The 20,739-nt window shown below is 34.6% G+C and overlaps 1 protein-coding gene across 17 annotated transcripts in view; it reads left to right on the forward strand.

The window, feature by feature from the left end:
* The window catches only part of LOC136845355 (early endosome antigen 1), a 190,661-nt gene that overhangs the window by 47,158 nt on the left and 122,764 nt on the right, over window positions 1-20,739 (forward strand). For all 17 annotated transcript variants that reach the window (XM_067115625.1, XM_067115616.1, XM_067115610.1 and 14 more), the window contains exon 2: window positions 17,071-17,182. In XM_067115625.1, the coding sequence (XP_066971726.1) occupies window positions 17,100-17,182 (83 nt within the window). In that variant the 5' untranslated portion in view covers window positions 17,071-17,099. The remainder of the gene's footprint in view (window positions 1-17,070; window positions 17,183-20,739) is intronic.

Below are 20,739 nucleotides of genomic sequence, written 5' to 3' on the forward strand. Positions count from 1 at the left end.
TGAGGAGAGAAAACTTGAATACCTTTGGGAACGTTCAGGGAAAATCTGAATACTCTTGCGACTATCAGGAAAAAGAATGATCTAGTGATTGTTCTGGGAAAACTTGAGCTGGGAAAAGTTGAATACCTTTGCTTATAGTTAGAGAATACCTACATATGCCTATGAATGAGGAGCGAAAACTTGAATACCTTTGGGTATTCATGCTTTGAATACCCAGAATGGGTAAAACATGAATACTCTTTTGACTATCTGTGACTGAGCAGGGGAAACTTTAATACTCTTGTGACTAAGAAAGAAAGATGACTGTTTTGTGATTTTTCATGGAAAACTTTGGGAGGAAAGTTGAATATCTGTTCTGGTTAGAGTGATCATTGATATTTCTATGAGGAAAGATAACTTGAATACTCTTGTGACCAAGAAAGAAAAACTTGGATACTCTTGTGACTGAGTAGGGAAAACTTGAATACTCTTGTGCCTAAGTAGGGAAAACTTGAATACTCTTGTGAGTGATTAGGGAAAACTTGAATACTCTTGTGATCAAGCACGGAAAAGTTGAATACTCTTGTGAGTGAGTAGGGAAAACTTGACTACTCTCGTGTGTAGGGAAAACTTGAATAATCTTGTGTAGGGAAAACTTGAATAATCTTGTGTGCAGGGAAAACTTGGATACACTTGTGAGTGAGTAGGGAAAACTTGAATACTCTTGTGACTGAGTAGGAAAAACTTGAATACTCTTGTGAGTGAGTGGGGAAAACTTGAATATTCTTGTTACTGTGTAGAGAAAACTTGAATACCCTTGTGATTGAGTAGGGAAAACTTGAATACTCTTGTGACTGAGTAGGGAAAACTTGAATACTCTTGTGACTGTGTAGGGAAAACTTGAATACCCTTGTGACTGAGTAGGGAGAACTTGAATACTCTTGTGACTGTGTAGGGAAAACTTGAACACTCTTGTGACTGAGTATGGAAAACTTGAATACTCTTGTGACTAAGTAGGGAAAACTTGAATACCCATGTGACTGAGTAGGGAGAACTTGTGCAATGATAGCCAGGGAATATTAGTTAGGAATAACGTAAATATAAAAGAGAAAAAGAAATGAGAGAGAACCAGTGATAGACAAGAGAGAGAGAGAATAATAAAGAAATGAATAATAGAGAGAGAGAGAGAGAGAGAGAGAGAGAGAGAGAGAGAGAGAGAGAGAGAGCATAATGTAGCCAAAACACAGGTGCCAGTATAATCTAAGGCAACCATAACAAAAATGCCTAACCATCCTACCTGTGAGCTGACCTTTCAACTTTCACCGGAACCTAAAGACTTCCTGTGACGTCATTAGTTCCACCTACAAAGGAGGGGATTAAATCATTTAATCATACCCAAAAGGACATCGTTAGATGATATCCAACCACTTAGGATGTTTACAAGGCGAAACAAGGAGCAATGGTCTCGCCTACTGTGGGATGGAATTTTTCCTTTCAAGACCCTTCAAAAAGCAAGTTTGAAGAGAGAGAGAGAGAGAGGCAGATAGAAAAGAAGCAGATAGAAGATAGAGAAGCAGAGGAGTGAGGTTGAGAGCCTCACCAGTTGTGGGGTGAGAAGAAAGCAAGGCTGATACTTGGATTCACTTAATTGTAAATATAATGTATATTTTAATTAGTGTGTTAATGAAGTAAGAAAACTACATGGGTCTTCCTAAGCCTCCTGGGACTCTAATAACATTACAACAATAAAGAAAGAACATCATAACAAATGGTGACTACATCATTAGAAATGGTGACAGCAATATCGGATCCGAGGAAGATGCAAAAAAGTGCAGTGTACACATACAAGAATTCCACAACGAATTGACAAGCAGAACAAATACACACTCAAGAATTTAAAAACAGACGACGAAAACATTCCCACTACAAACGTCCAATAGCCGAAGGAAATAACAGGCGACGAAGTGAATCATAACATCGGCGAAAACATTACCGCTTAGAAAACCCACAACTAAGAAATATTATTGAGCAATGAGAATAACACAAGCATACCAGTCAACGTGAAACGGCAAAACACCGTAGCCTGTGTGTTGGTGACAATCGAAACAAACCCAAACAGATTCTATACACAGTCTGTTAAAATGGATGAGTGCTTTTCACATGTTCAGCAAAACATTCCTGTTAGAGCTATCGACACACACACACAACAGATTTCTATATACAGTTTGTTAAAACGGATGAGTGCTCTTCACATGTATGACAAACATTCCCATTAAAAATCAACATTACTGGTGAAATCTAAGAAGAAGACGAATCCCTGATGGTTGGTGAAGCAAGAAAAGGACAGTTTTAGTCAAGACACGCAGGATACGACGTGCCTACAGTGAACTACAGTGTTGGTCACGAATGGAAAGGTGAAAAAGTCAGAAATAATTAAGTCGTGGTTGGAAAGTTATTTTATTCTCTCTCTCTATGAATGTATGAAAATTTTTTTTTTTATGTTCTCTTTCTCAGAAGGAATAAAACTTTTATGATTTCTCTCAAAATTTTTAATGTTTGATAGATAGGAATCTTTAATAACATATTCTTTTGATGACGTATTTTTTGAATACTGTTATGTATTTGTGTATAAATTTTTTTATGATTTTTAGAATACTGTTGTAATATGCAGGATTCGTTTGACATATTGTTGAATGCTATTAGAATAGACATTACAATTTAAGACCAACAACATTTAGACATAGTCAAGTTCCAGTGCAAAGTTCATGAATATCATTAACTCAAGAAAGCACTAACACTAATAACACAAATAGCAATAATAATACTAATAATACTAACACATTTCAATTTAGAACAATGGCACAAGCAGCGATCATTACGGAAGCCACACGATTCTGTGGAAGAGTTGAAAGGTCAAATCCTGACAAAAATAGGCTAGAATCATATTCTGTGAACCAGTGGCTAGCTGATGCAGACAGTTGCATATCTACAGGGAGAATAATAATTGAAAGAACTAAAATTAACGAAGCCTTGCTTCTCATTAGTTCAGAAAAGTGGTGATGCACATAGAACTTTGAATTCAGTTAGATGCGGCAAAATAACCTCATACACTGAATTTAAACACATTTGTTTATCAATCTGGGAACCAGTAAGTCAAAGTGATGCATTATATAATATTAATAAATTCCTTACCCAGCATTATGATTGAGAATCCATAGCAAATCTTCACACAGATGTTGAAGAATCGACACACAAAGTGATAGAAGACTTAAGGAAAACAAACATCACCATAGGAAATAAGAATGATTTTGGTGATGAAGAAAATGATTTAGTTAGTTTAAGATATGTTTTGAATTACTTGTCATTTGGAACGATGTATAATGCACTTGGAGAAAAAAAAAAGAAAGCTTTCAAGAAAGTTAAAATTGATCCTAAAAGTGATAGCCTTACAACTATAATATCAATGAGGCAAGAAATCCAGAAGAAAGAGATAGATTTTCCTAAGGAATTTGTAGGGGTAACAGAAACAAAAAATGAAAGGAAAGGCAGAAATACAAATGAGTCATAAAAGAAATAACAAGTATAATGATAATTCCAGACAAGTAGGGAATAGATAAACTTCCTTTCAAAGGAAATATGTACAGAATACAAGGAAAAAATGGAAGCCAAACCAGAAAGGAAGACAGAATCAATCGAGGAATGGACCATTCCTCGATCCACCCATAAGATATAATAATGGTCAATATTGAAACACAAATAATTCAAAACCAGAGAATAATTCAGCTCAAGAAGCTAGATCAAAAAAACATGTAAAAACTGCGGGTATATCAATCATTCCACTAATGAATGCAGAAAGCCTACAATCTGTGCAGTTTGCAAAAAGATCGGGCATTTAACTAAAAACTGTTGGTTCAATAATAAGGAAGCCTATAGAGAGGTTATAGAGATGAGTAACAGTCTCTCAAATATAAATAAATCATCCAGTCAGTGACAATTAACCGCTTTACAGAGAAATGAAAGTAAATCCCTTGAAGGTGATGGAAGAGAAAAAGGAGAAACAGTTACAATGGGAAATGAAAGTTCATGCGCATTTTCCTATTTACATAACAAAGAAGTAATATTTTCCATGAAAGAGGAAGAAATAAACAGAAAGGATCTGCCTATTATAAAGATTCCAGTAAATGGAAAGACATGCACTGTACTCATTGATTCAGGTAGTACTGTAAATATAATTGATCAAATAACTTAACCAGATATCTAGGCATGGCAGAAACTCAAATTCAGGGTCAAAGTAGAGTAATAAAAGGAATAGCAGGAAAACAGATTAAAAGTCTGGGGAATGTAAACTTAGAAATAGATATTTTGTCATAAATTTATTGAAAGTTTTCTGGTTTTAGAAAGATTTTTTCCAGCACAAGTATTATTCTCATTTAATTTAGTGAGGAAATGTGGAATAATATTAGATAGTAGTGAAGGAAGGATTAGCCTGATAATCAGAAGAGCGTATGTTTTGCGCTTGACGAAGAAAGGCTTCACCCAAATCTGATCAATTTGTCTGAGACAGTTTCGACAAGCGAGACAAACATACAGGGTAAGCAGATAAATAACCAGAACAAGCAAGATAAAATAGAAACAGATAAAAAAGAGGAATTCCCACAATTACAGAATATAGAATTGTTGAGGTGTGCACATACAGATGACAATTACTCAGATATAAATAATTACTCAGATATAAATAACTGTGATGACCAAAACACCGAATCTAACGAAAATCAAGGCGCCTATACCTATAACTATAGCAATGTAGTAATGCGTTGTGAAAGTGAAGGGAAAATGCTAAATGAAGTATTGCTCTTAGATAAAATAAGTAAATCAGATATAAATAGTATAATAGAAGTAACAGAAGAAACCACTGGAAATGCAGAACTTTGCTATTTTTCAGACAAAGAAGAAGAAGTATGTTGTGTTAGCACAGCTGATGATAATAAAGTACAATTTATACTCAACAGAGCAGTAACTTTATGTACAAAATGTTTAACAAAAATATAGTTGAGGTCAAAAGAGGATGTTAGGGATGAGGATATTCTAATATTGAATGAAGAATTGCCAGATTTTGTCAGAATTGATAATTCCCTAGTTCACATGAATGGTGATAACAGCGAAATTAAGTCCAAAACTATTCAGATAACAGACTAACACTATACGCAGGCATTGTCTTTTGCATAGGGATTCCTATTAACAATCCTTTACTAACAGTAGAAGAAGAAGCATTTTTCTCTATAAATGGCCAAAACTCTCAAATTAATTAACAAGTAAAGAAAACAGATTTTCCAGAAAATAGACACAAGTTAATTCAAGTGTTAGAGAAATACAGAAATGTAATCGCTATTGAAGGAGATAAACTAGAAAGAACAAATGTTCTACAACATAGAATTTTGTTAGATGATGGAGCCAAGCCATTTTTTATTCCTAATTACAGATTACCAATAAGCCAAAGACCCATAGTTGACAATTTGATAGAGGAAATGAAAAGATAATAGTAGTAATTCCTTCTTAGTCTCCATATAATTCCCCATTGTTACTTGTTCCAAAGAAGGATGGTAGTTGGAGACTTGTAATAGATTACAGGAAGTTGAATTCCAACACAGTTCCAGATAGAATGTCGATGGCGGTGATTCAAGATATGTTAGCTCAATTAGGAGGGGCCAAAATATTTTCATCCTTAGATTTTCTTAGTGGATGTTGGCAAGTACCTCTAGATGAGGAATCGAAACAATTCACAGCCTTCAGCACACATAAAGAACATTTACAGTTTGAAGTAATGCCATTTGGACTCACATCAGCCCCATTAACATTTGTCAGATTAATGTTACAAATTCTAGGAGATATAGAAAATGTTGCAGTATGCTTGGACAATGTAATCATTTTTAGCAAAGACTTAGAAAGTCACCTCAGAACATTAGAAATGGTCCTAGAGAGATTAAGAATTGCAGGACTAAAAATGAAATGAGAGAAATGTCAATTCCTGATGAAATCCTTAGAATACTTGGGTCATGTAATTAATGAAGATGGACTGCACATGCAGGCAGGTAAAATAAAGGCAATAATTGATTACCAGCTCCCACTAATTTGAAAGCATTAAGAAGGTTCCTAGGTATGGTAGGTTATTATAGACCTTTCATAAAGGGTTTTGCTACTATACCCAAACCTTTGACAGAACTAACCAAGAAGGATGTTAATTATGAATAGATGGATGAAAAAGAAACAGCTTTTCAAACACTAAAGAGCAAAATGACCAGGAACCCTGTTTTAGTCTACCCAGATTTTTCCAAAGACTTTTACTTAGCTTGTGATGCCTCAAGTACAGAGCTAGGAGCTGTATTGTTGCAAAATGCCAAAACTAGAATGAGGGCAGTATATTATGCTAGTAGAGTTTTAAACCCAGCAGAAAGAAACTATAGTACCACAGAAAGTGTGTTCAGCTTTACATTGGGGTTTAAAGAAATTTTGACACATACTTTTAGGTCATAAGGTTAATGTGGTTACTGATCACAAACCCATTTGTGACTTATTTAAAAAGAGAGCCTTTACCAGCAACATGAAGTTCAATAGATGTTTCATTAGTGTATTAGAATTTGCCCCGGAATTCAGATGTACTCGTATTCCAGGAAAATTTAACACCTTGGCAGATGCATGATCCAGATCTCAAGAAGAAACTGAAAAATGTGTTACCACTAATACCTTTTGTTTTAGTTGTCAAGTACTAGATTTAGATTTAGAAAGAGTAAAAATACAACAAAGGAAAGATGCAGAAATCAGACAAACACTATGACAGTTAATATTAGATGAATCCTTAAAACCTGATTGAAAATTTCAATTAATAAATGGATTGTTGTATAAAAGGCCAACAGAGAAGAATGGTTGTTCTCGACTATACATCCCAAAAACACTAATCAGAGAAGTTTTAGAACTAACACACTCATATAAGTTAGCAGGACATCCAGGAATTAAAAAGACAATCAGGATCATAACCAGAAATAATTTTTGGCCAAATTGTAGTGAAGATGCCAAAAACTTTGTAGAAAGCTGTATAGTTTCTAATCGACATAAAGATAACGTAAATCTTAAAAGCTCCACTTGAAAAATATCCATTAGAATTAAATCCATATCATGTAGTAACTATGGACTTTCTAGGTCCATTCCAAGGACTGTTAGAGGAAATAAACAAATATGTCTTCTTAGACTATCTAACTAGATATGTAGAAATCGTACCAGTAAGAAACAGATGCAGCCACAGTAGCAAGCAGAAGCTCTTAAATCTGGAATTATCACAAGGCATTCATGTCCACAAGTTCTTCTTTCTGATAATGCTGCTGAGTTTACTAGTAATCTTTTAAAGAAAATATGTGAATTTTATGAAATAAATGTGTCAAATAACCGCTTATAAACCAAGTTCTAATGGAGCAATGTAACGAACTAATAGTAAAATAAAGGATATCCTGAAAACCTTAGTGAGCCCACGAACAGAAGATTGGGACTTAGCAATAGAAGACGTACAGTTCACATTGAATAATGTTGTAAATGAGACAATAGGAGAATCCCCACTTTATTTGCTATATGGTTATCAGAAAAGAATGCCTAACACATCACCCAGACATACTTATAACTACGATGACTATGTTGCATGGAAAACCAGACATGCTTACGATACAGTCATGAAAACAAGGGCAAAATTAAAAGGGGTTCATAACACTCATGCCAGATATTATAATAAGAGTGCCATTAAACCAGACATTACAGTAGGTACTCAAATATATGTACAAAATCATGTTCCAGAAGGGCCAAATGTAAAGGTTTCTCCCAAGTTCACTGGAACATATAGGGTGTAGAAGTGTTAAAATTAAACAAATATGGAGTAATCAATGAAAGTGATCTAAAAGAAAAAGTAGTTCATTGGAATCATATAAAAGTAGTAAAAACAGATCCATGGTCCACTGAAGTTATAGATAACATAAGACATGAAAATGCTGTAGGTATTGTTGTAAACAAAATATATAATCTACGAAACCGACAGAGTTAAATATGTGTGTATATAAGTATATATTGGTGTTGGACTGAAAATACAAATGTGATGTATTTAGTGAAACCTATACAGAAAAAATAGACAGACTGGAAAAATGGGCAGCAGCAAGAGGCACAGTGATAATTAAAGTAATTACCTCACATAATCAGAATGCAGAACAAATAGAAAAGCTGAAAATGTTTATAACTCAAGTCAATCAGAATGTAACAAATGAAGTGAATAAGTTGGAAAACATACAGTTTTTAAACACATTTGCTCTGGAAAGTGATGTGATACTACAGGAACATAAAAACATTTAATGCCATTTTGCTTGCTTATAAAGGTATTTTGAGCCCAACACTAATCACTTCTAAAGAATTAGAAGACATTATTAAGTTTGGCATCATGGAAAAACACGTTCAGCCACTTGTGGAAGATGTATTCATGTACTGCAATTTAATAAGTGCCAACATAATTGCACCTTTCAATACTAGGATCACAAACACATTAATCACTGTGTACCCGTTTCCTATAATAGTTAATAAACAGATAATCATTCAAAGGGAAACAATCAGGCATTTTGCATTAGAAGAACACGCTCTACTATTGTCATTCTTCACTGATAAACAATTTAATGGCTGTATTCTGTTCAAAGAACAGGAATATATATGTAATTTTGATAACCTGTATAAGAATACTAATGCTTATCCCTGTATTCAAGAGATTGTGTTAAATCAAAACAAAGAAAAAGATGTATGTACCACAAACTCTGATAAACCTTTTGAAACACTTATAATTGGTCAAGAAATCTTTGTATTTTCACTAAATACTGTTGTAGCTAAAATTAAATGTCACAACATTAGTGCAGAAATAAAGTTTAAAAATGTTAAATCTTTTACAACATCATGTCAGTTAGTGATAGCAAACCAATTATATTATGAACCCCATCTTTTCACAACGTATAAATTCAACAAACGTGACATATAAGAATTACTCATATAAAATAGATGAATTTAAGTTGTCTCAGAATTAAGGAAGCTTGAAAATTTGAACTATGTTGATGAATATTTCTACTATAAAGAAACTGTTTCCCCAATTTTATCATTAGTGAATCTGGTGGCATTAGTAATAACTGTTATTTTGTTTATCCTGGTAGTGAGAAATCTCATTATCAGAAAAATACAAGGGATATTGACAGAACTCAATAATAACAATAATTGACAGTTGATGTTAACATTATTTCTTACATGATAATAATTTCATATGTTTCTTGTTCATGTGTTTATTGTTGATATGTTCATTTAATATACTTATTAATCAATATACTTAAAATTTGATGTGTTTGATATTTTGATATGATTAATTTTTGAGAATGTTTTAATGAACTTATGTCTTTTCCTCCACAAGTGGAGAAACAATTTTTTATGTCCAATGCTGCATTTTATTGACAATTTAATTATTGCTCTTGTATCCATTTTATTATGATTAATTAAACATTGAAGACAATGTTTGGTAGGTTACCAAGTGATGTAATGATAGCTGGGAGAATATTAGTTAGGAATAGCGTAAATATAAGAGAGAGAAAAAGAAATGAGAGAGAACCAGTGATAGACAAAGAAAGAAAGAGAGAGAGAGAGAGAATAATGATCAGGAAGTGTTATGATTATGTAGCCAAAACACAGGTGCCAGTATAATCTAAGGCAACCATAACAAAAATGCCTAACTGTCCTACCTGTGAGCTGACCTTTTCAACTTTCGCCGGAACCTAAAGACTTCCGGCGACGTCATGAGTCCCACCTATAAAGGAGGGGATTAAGTAATTTAATCACACCCAAAAGAACGTCGTTAGATAATCTCCAACCACTCACGACGTTTACAATGCGGAACAAGAAGCAATGGTCCACCTACTGAGGGGTGGACTTTTTCCTTTCAAGACCCTTCAAAAAGCAAGTTTGAAGAGAGAGAGGCAGATAGAACAGAGGCAGATAGGTAGCAGATAGAAGATAGAGGAGCAGAGGAGTGAGATCGAGAGCCTCACCAGTTGTGGGTTGAGAAGAAAGCAAGGCTCATACTTCGATTCACTTAATTGTAAATATAATGTATATTTTAATTAGTGTGTTAATGAAGTAAGAAAACTACACTGTGTCTTCCTAAGCCTCCTGGGACTCTAATAACATTACAACAGTAAAGAAAGAACATCATAACATTTGGTGGTAAAAACATTACACTTGAATACTCCTGTGACTGAGTAGGGAAAACTTGAGTACTCTTGTGACGGAGCAGGGAGCACTTGAATACTCTTGTGACTGAGTAAGGAAAACTTGAATACTACTGTGACTGACTAGGGAAAACTTGAATACTCTTGTGACTGACTAGGGAAAACTTGAATGCTCTTGTAACTGAGTAGGGAAAACTGGAATACTCTTGTGACTGAGTAGGGAAAACTTGAATACCCTTGTGACTGAGAAGGGAGAACTTGAATACTCTTGTGACTGAATACTTTTGTGACTGAGTAGGGAAAACTTGAATACTCTTGTGACTGAGCAGGGAGCACTTGAATACTCTTGTGACTGAGTAGGGAAAACTTGAATACTCTTGTGACTGAGCAGGGAGCACTTGAATACTCTTGTGACTGAGTAGGGAAAACTTAAATACTCTTGTGACTGAGCAGGAGCACTTGAATACTCTTTGACTGACTGAATAGTAGGGAAAACTTGAATACTCTTGTGACTGAGTAGGGAAAACTTGAATACTCTTGTGACTGAGTAGGAAAACTTGAATACTCTTGTGACTAGGAAAACTCTGAATACTCTTGTGAGCAGTAGGGAGCACTTGAATACTCTTGTGACTGAGTGGGAAAAACTTGAATACTCTTGTGACTAGTAGAGAAAACTTGAATACACTTGTGACTGAGTGAGGAAAACTTGAATACCCTTGTGACTTACTTGACAGAAAACTGAGCAGGGAACACTTGAATACTCTTGTGATTGAGTAGGGAAAACTTGAATACTCTTGTGACTGAGTAGACTTGAAAACTTGAACTTAATCTTGTGACTATGTAGGAAAACTTGAATACACTTGTGACTGAGTAGGGAAAACTTGAATACTCTTGACTGACTGATTAGGGAAACTTGAATACTCTTGTGACTGAGTAGGGGAAACTTGAATACTCTTGTGACTGAGTAGGGAAAACTTGAATACTCTTGTGACTGAGTAGGGAAAACTTGAATATTATTCTTGTGACTGAGCAGGGAGCACTTGAATACTCTTGTGACTGAGAAAAACTTGAATACTCTTGTGACTGAGTAGGGAAAACTTGAATACCCATGTGACTGAGTAGGAAAACTTGAATACTCTTGTGACTGAGTAGGGAAAACTTGAATACACTTGTGACTGAGTAGGGAAAACTTAAATACTCTTGTGACTGAGCAGGGAGCACTTGAACACTCTTGTGACTGAGTAGGGAAAACTTGAATACTCTTGTGACTGAGTAGGGAAAACTTGAATACTCTTGTGACTGAGTAGGGAAAACTTGAACACTCTTGTGACTAAGTAAGGAAAACGTGAATACTCTTGTGACTGAGTAGGGAAAACTTGAATACTTTTGTGACTGACTAGGCAAAGCTTGAATGCCCTTGTGACTCAGTAGAGAAAACTCGAATACTCTTGTGACGGGGTAGGGAAAACTTAAATACCTTTGTGGCCTAGCAGAGAAAACTTGAATACCTTCCTTTTTAACTGAGCAGAATAGTTTGGTGACTGGTCAGTAAAAGCATGAATTTATTTGTGGCTCTAGAAATTGATTTTTTGTCGCATTTTGACTCCTCAGTTGAGTTTAGAAATTATGTTTTGAATATGATTCCTTTGCTTGTTTGAGTTTAGAAATTGATTTTTAAAAGAATAGGGTACTATTTGAGTTGAGAAATGAATTTGTTGAACAAATATTTTTGGATAAGATTGCATATGCGTTTCTGAGTTTGTAAAATATCTGTTTTTTACAGCTAAATTCATGAATACTTATTGATTTTAACATCGTCTGAAAAATATGATTCACTTCACTGGCTAAAATAAATAATTCCATTTCGCTTTTAAACCTCAAGTAAATTCAGATTCAGTTTACTTATCTTCGTAAAACAATAATTAATTTAATTTTAGAGTCGACAGATAATTCAGTTTTAATTTGAAAGGTATCTTTCGTATAACACTCTTATTTTATTTTTTAATAGACAACTCTTCAAGACATAACCTGATATTCCAGCACAGGTAAACAGGTCTTGTAGAGACACCTGGTGGCGACTTTATCGTTAAATTGACATCGTCCCAGAAAGAACGACCTTACTCTGACCAGTTCCCTTCTACAATGTCATCGTAATTTTCTTTTTAATGTTGAACCTCGTTCATTCTCGCACCCGACGTTTGAAAAGCTCAGTCGATCGTCAACTTTTGACGCAGCTGAATTTTTGTCCTGTCGACGTAAATGGTGTCTGCTTTTTTCAGTAGAAGATTCATTAACGTAATTCGCAAGTTACGTAATTCGTAAATTACGCAAATCAAAACTTTGATTTGCGTAATTAGCTAATTAAAATGACTCAGCTGGAGTTATTAGGCTGGCCGTGTTGAAAAGCTTTCCGAGGCTTGTGATATAACGTCTTTTTCTCTGTTTGTTGTTGTGGGGTTAAAATGGCTTCATGCCAGCACTTTTATTGAAGATTACCAACCCTTTGTCTTTGCATTGGATGAAAAACATTCCATTTTATGTTAAAAATTCAATAGTATCATTTTCTGAATGATTTTTGGAGTTTTGTTAAAATTAATATTGATACATTACAATAGATTATATCTGGCTGGCCTGCTAAGCTTATAATAACTGCGTCAGTGTTGGGGGAAAGAGAGAGAGAGAGAGAGTGTATGTGTTTATAGTGCACCTCTTATCCATAGTGGTGAATCGCTATCCATTTCAGAATACGTATTATTCATGTGTGTTTGTGTGTGTGTGTGAGAGAGAGAGAGAGAGTGGTTAATCTCCATCCATTTTAGCTTACTGAAATAATAATGCGTAGTAATCCACACTCTTAATCCCAACTTCCTGACGTAATACAATAAAACATAAAAATCTTAGGATTTACGATCACTAAAGTTTACGATAAATCATACGATAACTCATACGATACCTACCTTCCCTCAGCGTACGATAACTCCCCCCCCCCAAGTCTTTACGAGATTAAAATAGGCGGTATGTAAAGATAAACAACAAACATATTTATGCCCTCTGGGGCGGTTATCCTAATTACTGCCGTATGAAGGTTTAATCAAGAAAGAGTAATGACTCGGTAATGACGGCCTAGGTTATTTAAGGGACGAGGAATTATGTAAATGAAAATTGGAGTTACTAGAGATTATATATATATGTGTATGCATATATGTATGTATATATGCATATATACATACATACACACGTACTGTATATATATATATATATATATATATATATATATATATATATATATATATATATATATATACAAATATATATAATATATATATATATGTATATATATATATATATATATATATATATATATATATATATATATATATATATATATATATATATATATATATATATATATATATATATATATCCCTTCAGCAGCTGGGACAATGCCAAATATATGCCCAGTAAGTCATCACATGGGTATTTTAAGGTGGGTATAAAAATAACGGCCTACAAATAAAGGATTTCCGGCTAGACTCATGGCGGTGTCAAACTGTAAGCACGAAAATTCACTGTTTCTTCCCATATTCTCGACATCTTTGGAATTCTCTCCTTGCTCTTGTGTTTCCAGACCAATAACCTTTCGTTCTTAAAGAGGTCATTTTCACAAGTCACTTTTTCTTTCGATTTTCTCAAAAGATTCGGATTTCTCTCCTTACTTTTGTGTTTCCAGATTCACGACTATTTCTTCAAGAGGTACTTCTCATAACGTCACTGTTTCTGCTCATTTTTTTGAAAGCTTGGGAATTCTCTCCTTGCTTTTTATTTTCCTGATATATGACCTCTTCATTTTTCCTATTATCCTTTTTCAAGTCTTGAGTAAATGGAACTTTCTTTGGATAGTGGACTGTTTTGCCTTGGAGGAGGTTTGCTGTCTCCGGGCGCTGTCATGTGAAAGTTATTGATTAAATTTGATCTTGTTTCGGAGTGGATAAAATTTTATTTAATTCTAGTTTTTATATATATATATATATATATATATATATATATATATATATATATATATATATATATATATATATATATATATAGTTGTTTAATTCTGTAGCTATATTAATTATTTTTCATATATATATATATATATATATATATATATATATATATATATATATATATATATATGCAGTATATATGTATATATAATATATGTTTAATTCTGTAGCTATATTAATTACGTACTAATTTTTGTTACAAATTATTTTATAATTTTATATTTAATAATGTTTTTTATATTTGATATAATTTTTATATTTATGTATATTTAATTCTGTATTGGTATTAATTTTATACTTATTCTTTACAAATTATTTTAATTTATATTTTAAAAATATTATCTCGTAACAAGGTTTTGTATGGGTAGGAGAGACTTGGCGAAATTCACCTGCTTACATTAAGATAATTACTAAATTATGCTACTAAAATGACATTAAATTAAGTTACATTATGTTACATATATTATATTATACTATATATCTTGCTTTCGATATTATTGCCATAAATATTCTACTAAGAAAATATTCAACATTTCTTTTTCACGTGACCAAGACGTTTAGATGGTGGCATATTGTATATCAGGAGTCTCGTTTGCATATTAATAAAGGCATCTCTCTCTCTCTCTCTCTCTCTCTCTCTCTCTCTCTCTCTCTCTCTCTCTCTCTCTCTCTCTCTCTCAGCTATTTTCAGATGCAGATTACAACCCGTTGGGAAATGATTTACTGTGAGGATAAATCAAGATTGATGAGGTATGCCATTTGATATCCGGTCTGGCTCTCTCTCTCTCTCTCTCTCTCTCTCTCTCTCTCTCTCTCTCTCTCTCTCTCTCTCTCTACGGTTCGCCTTTTTTTTTTATATTTTGCATTCTTATCTTCAACATATTTTTATAATATATGTTTGATTTTCATCTCCCAATTATTGAAATTTTTCTTAGCCTGCGTCATTTCTCTCTCTCTCTCTCTCTCTCTCTCTCTCTCTCTCTCTCTCTCTCTTCTTCTTCTTCTTCTTCTTCTTCTTCTTGTCTTGCTGTTCCCAATTATTCATCCATTTTTTTCTAAGCCTGCGTCATTTCTCTCTCTCTCTCTCTCTCTCTCTCTCTCTCTCTCTCTCCTTGGACAACACAGCTACAGATGTCAGAGGAGCGGTGTGAATCATCTTTATTTTTAAACGTGAAAAATATAAACGTCCCGTGACCGGGGTTTATGGGTGCGGGCGTTTTTTTTTTTTTTTTTTGAACGCCAGTGAAGAATACTCACATTTTTTTTTGAAGGGCTGTGCAAAACGCGACAGGTTTTTATTTTTTAAGAGCGTGAAAAGCGCGTGTTTTTTTAAGAGCCATGAAAAAAACGAACGTTTTTGAATTGCCGTGAAAAAAAGACGCGCGTTTATTTTGAATGGCCGTGATAAAAAACGCGCGTTTTTTTTGAATGACTGGAAAAAACGCGCATATTTTTTCCGAAGGCCCGTGGTAAAAACGCGCGCTTTTTCAACGTCCGTGGAAAACACGGGCAAGAAACGTCAAACAAACGCCAGGCAAACGTTTCGTGGGTAAGCAGATGCTAAGGGAATGGGCCACTTAAGATTAAGAGAGAGAGAGAGAGAGAGAGAGAGAGAGAGACTGTGGTGATAATGCCTTTAAAAATACATTTCCATGAAAACAAACATAATAATATATATATATATGAAAACAAATATAATATATATATATATATTATATATATATATATATATATATTTTATATATATATATATATATATATATATATATTTATATATATATATATATATATATATATATATATATATATATATATATATATATATATATATATATATATATATTACATCGTGAGAGAGAGAGAGAGAGAGAGAGAGAGAGAGAGAGAGAGAGAGAGAGAGAGAGAGAGAGAGAGAGAGAGAACTTTGTGTTGGCAATGCACATGGCAACACACCTCTGCAAACAAACAAGAAATTTCTTCAGAGTATACCCAGCTGTGGGCAATTAGTTGGCGCCCCCCCCTCCATAATACCCTTTTATAGAAGCAATGTTTTTTTTTCTTTGCAGGTGGGGCTTAGCTGCCCCTCCTAAAATAAAATGCCCGTTTATTGAAATACTTTTTTTTTTGCAGGTATGTCCCCCCCAAAAAAAATGCTCTTTTATCAAATAATGATTTTATAGGTGGGGCTTATCCCCCTCCTAAAAAGAAACTATCCTTTAATTAAATTTTTTTCACGTGGGTCCCGCCCCTAAAATACCCTGATAATAAAATAATGTTTTTTGCAGGTGGGCTCAGCTCCCTCCCAAAAAAGGAACTACCCCTTAATTGAAATATTTTTTTTTTGTAGTAGGACCCAAACCCCTAAATATACCCTAATATTGAAATTTTTTTCATGTGGGGCTCAGCCCCCCAAAAAGACAATACCCTTTTATTGAAATAATTTTTTTGTAGGGGGCTTAGCCCCCAAAAAGCCCTGTTATTGAAATATATTTTTGCAGGTGGGCCCCAACCCCAAAATACCCTATTGTTGAGATAATGTTATTTTGCAGGTGGGGCTCAGTCCCCCAAAAGAAAATACTCTTTTATTGGAATATTTCTTTTTTGCAGGTGGTGCTCAGCCCCCGAAGCAAAGAAAATACCCTTTTTTTAGGTGGGGTTTCCCGTAAAAGAATACCCTGTTATTGAAATGATCCTTGTTTGCAGGTGGGGCCTAGCCCCGCCCCCAAAATACCCCTTTATTGAAATAGTTTTTTTCTTGGCAGGTGGGGCCCCCAGGCCTATGTGACCCAGAATGCCCAAGGCCAATGACCCTCTGTGCCCCCTGGGCTTCCATCCTCAGACACGATGGCCCAACAGGTGTAAGCGATGCTTCAGGTAAGTGGATCAGGTTGCCCACCTCTCTCTCTCTCTCTCTCTCTCTCTCTCTCTCTCTCTCTCTCTCTCTCTCTCTCTCTCTCTCTATATATATATATATATATATATATATATATATATATATATATATCTATATCTAGACATCTAGATTATATTGCTATAACTTCAATTTAGGTTTGATTCACCATTTTGTTTTATAGATATTAGATATGACTCTCTCTCTCTCTCTCTCTCTCTCTCTCTCTCTCTCTCTCTCTCTCTCTCTCTCTCTCTCTATATATATATATATATATATATATATATATATATATATATATATATATATATATATATATATATATATAGACATCTAGATTATTTTGCTATAACTTCAATTCAGATACGATTCACCATTTTGTTTTGTAGATGTTTGATATCAGATGTTTGATTGACATTTTGTTTTCTCTCTCTCTCTCTCTCTCTCTCTCTCTCTCTCTCTCTCTCTCTCTCTCTCTCTCTCTCTCTAAATTACTTTGTTATAACTTCGTTTAGTTCTTCATTGGAGGGTGGCTAGAGCTCTCGGGTAGCACGCTGTTGGCCCAGCGTTCGAGTCTCCGACCGGCCAATGAAGAATTAGAAGAATTTATTTCTGGTGATAGAAATTCATTTCTCGACATAATGTGGTTCGGATTCCACAATAAGCTGTAGGTCCCGTTGCTAGGTAACCAGTTGGTTCTTAGCCACGTAAAATAAGTCTAATCCTTCGGGCCAACCCTAGGAGAGCTATTAATCAGCCCAGTGGTCTGGTTAAACTAAGATAAACTTAACTTATAACTTAGGTTCAAATATGATTCACCATTTCCGTTTTGTAAATCTAAGATTTAACCCCCCTCTCTCTCTCTCTCTCTCTCTCTCTCTCTCTCTCTCTCTCTCTCTCTCTCTCTCTCTCTCTCTCTCTATATATATATATATATATATATATATATATATATTATATACACACACACACACACATATATATATATATATATATATATATATATATATATATATATATATATATATATATATATATATGTGTGTGTGTGTGTGTGTGTGTGTGTGTGTGTGTAGACATCTAGATTATTTTGCTACAACTTCAGTTCAGATACGATTCACCATTTTGTTTTGTAGATGTTAGATATGACTCTCTCTCTCTCTCTCTCTCTCTCTCTCTCTCTCTCTCTCTCTCTCTCTCTCTCTCTCTCTCTAAATTACTTTGTTATAACTTCGTTTCAAATATGATTCACCATTTTCGTTCTGTAAATGTAAGATTTGACCCCCCCTCTCTCTCTCTCTCTCTCTCCTCTCTCTCTCTCTCTCTCTCTCTCTCTCTCTCTCTCTCTCTCTCTCTCTCTCTCTCTCTCTCTCTCTCACCAAGGATCGAAGAACGAAATCTCACGAGTAGGATCCTTATAAGGAATCCTACTCTTTGGGAAAATAAGGATTTCAGGAAGAAAAAACAAAGGAAAATTTAAAAAAGATTTTTTAAGCCATTGAGTCAGGCAATTTTTTGGAGAAAGCCATTGAGTCAGGATTTTTAAGCCATTGAGTCAGGATTTTTAAGCCATTGAGTCAGGATTTTTTTAAAGCCATTGAGTCAGGATTTTTAAGCCATTGAGTCAGGATTTTTAAGCCATTGAGTCAGGATTTTTAAGCCATTGAGTCAGGATTTTTAAGCCATTGAGTCAGGATTTTTAAGCCATTGAGTCAGGATTTTTAAGCCATTGAGTCAGATCAGAGGGAAAAAAGGCAATCAAAGAAAGGGGAAACACAGGCTCCAATAAGACGTGTTGGAGAAAGCGCGATTGAAAGACCTTTAATTACCGAAGGGGGATTACGGGGTTTAGGGGATTAATTTAAGGGACCTTTGGGATTTTGGCATTTTGGGATTTCATCTTGATAAGAGAAATGACTCAATTACGGAGGAATTAATTCTTTGAGAAAAACAGTTTCCCCAGAATGGAAAAGATGGTTTTTTTTCCTTTAGACGACAGTCTCTTGTTGAGATTTCTCTCTCTCTCTCTCTCTCTCTCTTCTCTCTCTCTCTCTCTCTCTCTCTCTCTCTCTCTCTCTCTCTCTTACTAGCAAGAGATTCTGAGGCACTCTGTCGCTCTGTGTCTTTTACTGCCAAGGTTTATATTCTCTCTCAATCTCTCTCTCTCTCTCTCTCTCTCTCTCTCTCTCTCTCTCTCTCTCTCTCTCTCTCTCTCTCTCTCTCTCTCTCTCTCTCTCTCACCAAGGATCGAAGAACGAAATCTCACGAGTATGTATATATATCCTTCATATGGAATCCTAGTTTTGGGAAAATAAGGATTTCAGGAAGAAAAAACAAAGGAAAATTTAAAAAAGATTTTTTAAGCCATTGAGTCAGGATTTTTAAGCCATTGAGTCAGGATTTTTAAGCCATTGAGTCAGGATTTTTAAGCCATTGAGTCAGTATTTTTAAGCCATTGAGTCAGGATTTTTTAAGCCATTGAGTCAGGATTTTTTAAGCCATTGAGTCAGGATTTTTTAAGCCATTGAGTCAGGATTTTTTAAGCCATTGAGTCAGGATTTTTTAAGCCATTGAGTCAGGATTTTTTAAGCCATTGAGTCAGATCAGAGGGAAAAAAAGGCAATGGCTCCAATAAGACGTGTTGGAGAAAGCGCGATTGAAAGACCTTTAATTACCGAAGGGGGATTACGGGGTTTAGGGGATTAATTTAAGGGACCTTTGGGATTTTGGCCGGGATTTCATCTTGATAAGAGAAATGACTCAATTGCGGAGGAATTAATTCTTTTGAGAAAAACAGTTTCCCCAGAATGGAAAAATATTTTTCCTTTAGACGACAGTCTCTTGTTGAGTTTCTCTCTCTCTCTCTCTCTCTCTCTCTCTCTCTCTCTCTCTCTCTCTCTCTCTCTCTCTCTCTCTCTCTCTTACTAGCAAGAGATTCTGAGGTACTCTGTCGCTCTGTGTCTTTTACAAGAGATTCTCTCTCTCTCTCTCTCTCTCTCTCTCTCTCTCTCTCTCTCTCTCTCTCTCTCTCTCTCTCTCTCTCTCTCTCCTCTCTCTCTCTCTCTCTCTCAATTCTGGTTATTTTCTCTCACAGTCCTTTTATAAGTGAAAAATGGATCGGAAAGATTTTGTTAATTTCTAAAGAACATTTTGAAATCATTCATTCAGACTACATAGTGGAGGCCCAGAAATTCTGAATATGACACTGATGAAGCTGGGAAATGTTCATTAAAAATGAATCTAAGCTTTATTTTTTGGGAAAATAATTTTTCAGGAAGAAAAACAAAGGCAAAAATTTCAGTTCTCCTTGCGTTTTAAAAAGATTTTTAAGCCATTGAGTCAGGATTTTTAAGCCATTGAGTCAGGATTTTTAAGCCATTGAGTCAGGATTTTTAAGCCATTGAGTCAGGATTTTTAAGCCATTGAGTCAGGATTTTTAAGCCATTGATTCAGGATTTTTAAGCCATTGAGTCAGGATTTTTAAGAGGTCATTGAGTCAGGTAGTTTTTTTTTTTTTTAAGCCATTGAGTCAGGATTTTTA

Source organism: Macrobrachium rosenbergii, chromosome 13 (assembly GCF_040412425.1).
Source record: "Macrobrachium rosenbergii isolate ZJJX-2024 chromosome 13, ASM4041242v1, whole genome shotgun sequence".
NCBI classification, from domain to species: Eukaryota; Metazoa; Arthropoda; class Malacostraca; order Decapoda; family Palaemonidae; genus Macrobrachium; species Macrobrachium rosenbergii.